General features: G+C 64.5%; 1 protein-coding gene across 1 annotated transcript; it reads left to right on the top strand.

Moving 5' to 3' along the window:
• Positions 1 to 2,245: 2,245 nt before the first annotated feature.
• Positions 2,246 to 5,176, top strand: CD1D (CD1d molecule). Its single transcript, XM_041723632.1, has 5 exons — positions 2,246 to 2,857; positions 2,948 to 3,226; positions 3,593 to 3,871; positions 4,769 to 4,871; positions 4,970 to 5,176. The coding sequence occupies exons 1-5, from the start codon at positions 2,842 to 2,844 to the stop codon at positions 4,989 to 4,991; spliced, it is 699 nt and encodes a 232-aa protein (XP_041579566.1). The 5' UTR covers positions 2,246 to 2,841; the 3' UTR covers positions 4,992 to 5,176.
• The last annotated feature ends 484 nt before the right edge of the window (positions 5,177 to 5,660 follow it).

Here is a 5,660-nt window from a genome sequence, read left to right on the forward strand (position 1 = left end):
CCCCCCCCCCCTCCCGGAATGCAGCCCTGAGAAAAAGAAGTCCTGGGCCAGGGGTTAGCAGACCTCAGTCGGAGTGCTGGCCCATGTCGCTGTGGCCAGGCCGCTCCCTGGCCCCTCGGGGGTGATGACCCTTCTCTCCAGCAGTTGTTATGGGGGGCACGCAAAGTGGCCCATGTGACGGCTCTTAGGGAACCAAAAATGCTCTAGAAGCGAGGGCGGGCTTGATCTGGGGGCTCGGATGGCAGCCAGTTCCCGGCACTGGGGGAACACTCTGGCCCCTTCTCCTGATGACGCCCGTGCCCTGCTTCTGTGACCCCAACCTGTGGGATGGGACCTGGCCTTGCCCCCCAGGGTCCTCCGGTGACTCCATGAGTCTCCTCCAGAAGGAAGCAGCTAAAGCTGTCAGGGCTAAATGCATCTGCCTCACGTGACCTTTGGAAAATTCGTTGGCGCATCTCTATAACCCTGATGGTCATGCTACCTGGCTTTTGTTTCTGATTAAAAAAAAAAATCCCAAATAGTTCTTGAGTCAGAAAGGATGTTAGCACTAGAAAATTCAAGGATGCAGATAAACTATAAACAGATTCTTCAAGTTTGACAGGAGGCTGGATGCTGGGAGGATGCTAAGTGAGGCACCACGCTGGGATTGGGAGAGCGTCGATCCTTTTACTTCAGCCACCTCCTCTCTGGGCTTCCAGCCACTATTTGGGCAGTTTCATAGCTTAATTCAGTCACTCTCCCCTTGCAAAACAAATAATTTTTTGGAAGATTGTATTTATTTGACAGAGAGAAAGCACAAGCAGGGGGAGCGGTAGAGGGAGAGGGAGAAGCAGGTTCCCCTTGGAGGAGGGAGCCCGATGCCGGAACTCGATCCCAGGACCCTGAGACCATGACCCGAGCCGCAGGGAGGTGCCTAAGCAGCTGGGCCTCCCAGAAGCCCTCAAAATAATTTGTCCATGTGGTCTCAAAGTGTTCTGGGGCTGCACTGAGCGCCCCGAGGCAGGCTGGGTAAGGGCTGCCTCCCAGACACAGCCTTGTCTCTGGAGGACTGTCCCTGCACCCCGCAGGCTCTGCGGGGCCGGGAGGGCTGGGAGAGAGACAGAGCTTGGCTCTCTTCTTGTTGTTGTAATTACCAGCAGATGTGCCCAGGGAGCGGGGAGTGACACAGCTGGCAGCGGAGAGGGGCCCCTTAGGGCCTTCCTGTCTGCCTTTGCTCATTCAGGGAGATCCGGGAAGACCCCTTGAGAAAGTGACCTTTGAGCTGAGGTCTGAGTAAGAGAAACTACGCATCAGAAGGGGGTGAGAGGAGGAGCGGGCCTGGAGCTTTCCAAGCGGAGGGAACTCTGTACAAAGAGGTCGGGCAGGAAGAAGCTTTGCATGTTGGAGGAACTGAAAGCCTGGTGGCTGGGCCAGGCACGGAGCACTGGGAGGGACACAGCAGGGCCACCGAGGTCAGGCCAGGCCCCATCCACCTCTGTGGTCTTTATCTTAAGAAACCTACTTCCGGAGATGCAGCCACAGGTTAGGGTGGTGGCGGCGCTGAAAGGTAGAGGAGGACACACTTGAGATGCTTCCAAAGATGGGGCTGGAGGAGTTGCCCAGGATTTGGGTAAGAGGAGTGCGGGGCTGGGAGGTGTCGGGGCGTCTAGGTTCGGACCTGCCAAAGGGGCCTGTCCTCACGCTCTGGAGCCCCGGCGGGTTGCTCAGGGCCACTGGGAACCGTGGGGGCGCTGCTGTCCCCATGCAGTCGTAATGGGCTTTCGGCCTTTGGGGCAGAGGCTCACATCTGGAGGGTGACCGGAGGAGGGGCTGTAGCAGAGAGGGGGCAGGTGGAGAGGCAGGGGGTGAGCGGGAGGGGCGGGGGGGCGGGAGGGAAACAGGAGCCTGGATGGGGGGAAAGGGGGGCTGGGGACACTGAGGGCGATATTGATGAGATTGGAGGGTGTGAGGTGGGGGCAAGGAGACTGGAGGGGCGGGGGATTCAGATGTTGGAGGGGGAGGATGGGGGCGGGGGACAGGAGCTTGGGGGGAGGATGGAAGCTTGGGGTGGAGACTGGGAGCTTGAGGGGGGAGGATGGGGTGGGGGATGGGAGCTTGGGGTGGGGGATGGGGCGGGGCCTTGGAGTTTGTGGGCTCGGATGGGGCGGGGATTGGGGCTCTGGGGGAGGATGGGCCGGGACGGAGATTGGAGGAGGGGACGGGGAGGGGCGTCGCGGGGGCGCCCGGAGCGGCTTTAAGTGTGGCAGGAGGCGGGGGGTGCGGGGGAGGGCTGGGGCGGAGGGGCCGTCCCGCGGGGAGGGCGGCGAGGTGGGCTCCCCAGCCCGTGCCCTGGGCGCTCCGCGGCCGCTGCTGGGTGGGGGGGTCGCCCCGCGGGTCGGGGGAGCCCTGGGGGCGCGCGGGGCGGCGCGCGCGGGGGGTGCCGGAGCCCCAGGGCCCCGGGGCCCCCGACGGGCCGCGGCGCAGGTGCGGATCCCGCGCGGCTGGTGGCTGCTGTGGGCCGCGTGGCTGCCGCTGGGTACCGGCGAGCCGCCCGCCGCGCCCCCGCCCCCGTCCCCGTCCGCGCCCCCGTCCCCGTCCCCGTCCCCGTCCCCGTCCCCGTCCCCGGCCCGGCTGCGCTGCCTGCAGGTGTCGGTGTTCGCCAACGGCAGCTGGGCGCGCACGGACGGGCAGGCTTGGCTCGGGGAGCTGCAGGCCTTCGGCTGGAGCAACGGCTCGGACGCCGTCCGCTGCCTCCGGCCCTGGGCGCGCGGCGTGTGGGGCGCGGGGAGGTGGCGCGCGCTGCAGGAGCAGCTGGGGCTGTACCGCCGCAGCTTCACCCGGGACGTGCGGGAGCTCGTGAAGATGCTGCAGCTGCGCTGTGAGCCCCCGGGCCCCGGCGGCCGCCCCCTCCCCGGGCCCCTGACCCGCACCCGCGCCCTGACCTGGTCCCCGCCCCGCCTCCTCGCAGACCCCTTGGAGATCCAGGTGTCCGCCGGCTGCGAGGTGCGCCCCGGGAACACCTCCGAGGACTTCTTCCACGCAGCCATCCAGGGGGAAGAGATCCTGAGTTTCCAAGGGTCTCACTGGGTGCCGGCGCCCCAGGCCCCGCGCTGGGTGCACAGGGCCACCAAGGAGCTCAACAAGGACCAGGGGACCAGGAGGACGGTGCGGGAGCTCCTCCAGGACACCTGCCCCCCGTTTGTCAGAGGCCTGCTCGAGGCAGGGAGGTGGGAACTGGAGAAGCAAGGTGAGCCTGCCCCTCTCACCCCTGCCTGCACCCCGGTGCACACTTGCTGAGGCCAGACTTCACAGCTCTGAGGTCACCGGGGAGTGGGGTGGGGGCCTGAGGGTGTTTACTCATCCCAAAGACACTCACCCAGCCCCCCTGGGGTCCCAGGAGCTGAATTAGGTAAACACTGGGGGTCAGGCAGGGTCTCTGCCTGAAGAGACCAAGGAACAGTTAGAGCAGTACACCTTACAGGGTTCTGCAGGGGATCCCGGAGGAGGGCCCCCCCAGGAGCCTGGGATGGGGGCGCTGTGAGGGAGAGTCAGGAGGGCCTCCACCCCCAGCGGGTCGCCACCTTGAGATCCCCCCCTTCCTCGCTGGACACAGTGCGACCCGAGGCTTGGCTGTCCGCGGGCCCCGCTCCCAGGCCTGGCCATCTGCGGCTGGCGTGCCACGTCTCCGGCTTCCACCCCAAGCCTGTGCGGGTGACATGGATGCAGGGCGAGCAGGAGCAGCTGGGCACCCGGCGAGGCGACGTCCTGCCCCATGCTGATGGCACGTGGTATCTCCAAGCGACCCTGGACGTGGCGGCCCAGGAGGCGGCCGGCCTGTCCTGCAGGGTGAAGCACAGCAGTCTAGGGGGCCATGACATGGTCCTCCACTGGGGTGAGGAGGGGCTGGGGCCCCACTGGGCATGGGGAGGGGGTCTGCGAGCATCCAGGGGGGCCTGGGCCACAGGTGGGTTAGGACACACAGGACAGAGGAGTTTCCAAGATGAGCCCGCTCCCCGCCAGGAGGGCAGCCACATAGAGGAACAAGTCTGCACGGGAGAAGGGTCGGGATGGGGCGCCGTCCACCGTGGGTGGGGGCTCAGTCGGCAGAGCGTCCGCCTTCAGCTCAGGTCATGGGATCGTAGGATCCAGCCCCACGTGGGGCTCCTGCTTGGTGGGGATTCTGCTTCTCCCTCTCCCTCTGCTGCCTGCCCCCCCGCCCCCCGCTTGTGCTAGTGCATGCTCTCTTTCTCTTTCTTTCTCTTTTTCTCTGTCAAATAAATAAAATCTTAAAAAAAGGGGCGGGGGTTGAGATAAATGTCCCATATTTAAGAAAAAAGAGACCAAACAATTTGCAGGTCCAGAAGTAGGTGTCAAATAAAGAATCCCAGGAGGGGTCCCTCCCCCAGAGAGGTGGGGTTGAGGGCTCCCTGACTGTGCCCCGCCTGGCGGCCCCTTGTCCCCAGCTCCTTTGAAACTGGTGCCATTCTTCTGAGTTTAGGGCTGAAGGGACGGGCACTGAGCTGGGTCGGTTCCGCTGGCCCTGGTCCCGTGGGGGGAGTGGAAGAGCTGACCCAGGTCGGCCTGGCCGCGGGGTCCTTCCTTTGCGCGGGGTCCCGCCTTGTGCTCCAGCGCGGGGTCCTGGCCCTCAGGCCCGGAGACAAGACGGGCTCCCTGGATTGCAGAGGAACAGAGTGGGCGCTCCCTGAGGGGAGGCGGTGAGAAGCGCTGCAACACCCTCCCGTGGGCATAGGGAGGGGTCCCAGGGTGAGAGCCTGTATTCCCCACGCAGGGGGGAGCCACTCCTCCGCGTGGCTGGTCGCCGTGGCCGTGCTGGGGTCCCTCCTGGTGATCGGGTGCCTTGGATGCTCAGCCGCCTGGTTCAGGGCGCGCCGGTAGGTGTCCCCTTCCTGACCCCCCCCTTCCCTCAGCCTCTCCCCGTTGCCTCGTCCCCCGCGGCCCCCTTAATGCCTTCTCCCCCCTACATCCCCAGCTCCTATCAAGACATCTTGTGACTGTGCTCGCCGCACCTGCCCGTGTGGGACTCAGGACCCCAAGGGCCCAGGACGTGGGCACAGCGGCTGAGGGTGAAGAAGGGCTGCCCCGGGGACACAGGACACTCACAGGGCAGCTCGCATCATGGCCCTTTAACAGTCTAAGGTCAAAGCTCTTTCTCAGTAAACTGCAAGTTTATAAGCTTCAAGGGGTTCTGTAAACCTGGGCGTGCAAAGGTCCGGGGGCAAGCAGGGAGCCCTGCGCGAGGCTGTGTGCGGCTGTCGGTGTTGGGGTGGCACCCTCGGCTGCGATTTGGGAAGCGCTTGTGCCCCAGGAAGTCGGAGAGGAAGGGGCGCATGAATAGAGGAAGAGCCTACATTTTCCAGGGGAGCGGATGTCTGGTTTCTCGCGCGAGCCCCTTAACACACGCACTCGAGCTCTTCCAAGACGCGTGCCCCGCGCCGCGATCCCCTGAGCGGCTCCCGGATGGCGCGGGCGGGCTCAGAGTTCGGGTCTCTTTTGGAAAAGAGCTGGTCCTGAATGACAGGTTGGTAGTTCGGGGGCACAGCTGCTTCTGCGAATCTGACCTTATCAAGGGGAACATGTTCCTCTTTCAGAGAAAGGCTGTGAGAAACAGGGGTTTCTCAGGGTTTATTTGCTGTAACTGATTTGCGAAGGGGAAATGGGAG

The sequence above is a fragment of the Vulpes lagopus genome, chromosome 11 (genome assembly GCF_018345385.1).
Source record: "Vulpes lagopus strain Blue_001 chromosome 11, ASM1834538v1, whole genome shotgun sequence".
Classification (NCBI taxonomy): Eukaryota; Metazoa; Chordata; class Mammalia; order Carnivora; family Canidae; genus Vulpes; species Vulpes lagopus.

Excerpts from the sequence above, each read along its gene's own strand:
- CD1D (XM_041723632.1), top strand. Across the intron at positions 3,227-3,592 it reads GTGGGAACTGGAGAAGCAAG|TGCGACCCGAGGCTTGGCTG; the intron begins GTGAGCCTGCCC and ends CGCTGGACACAG. Across the intron at positions 3,872-4,768 it reads TGACATGGTCCTCCACTGGG|GGGGGAGCCACTCCTCCGCG; the intron begins GTGAGGAGGGGC and ends TTCCCCACGCAG.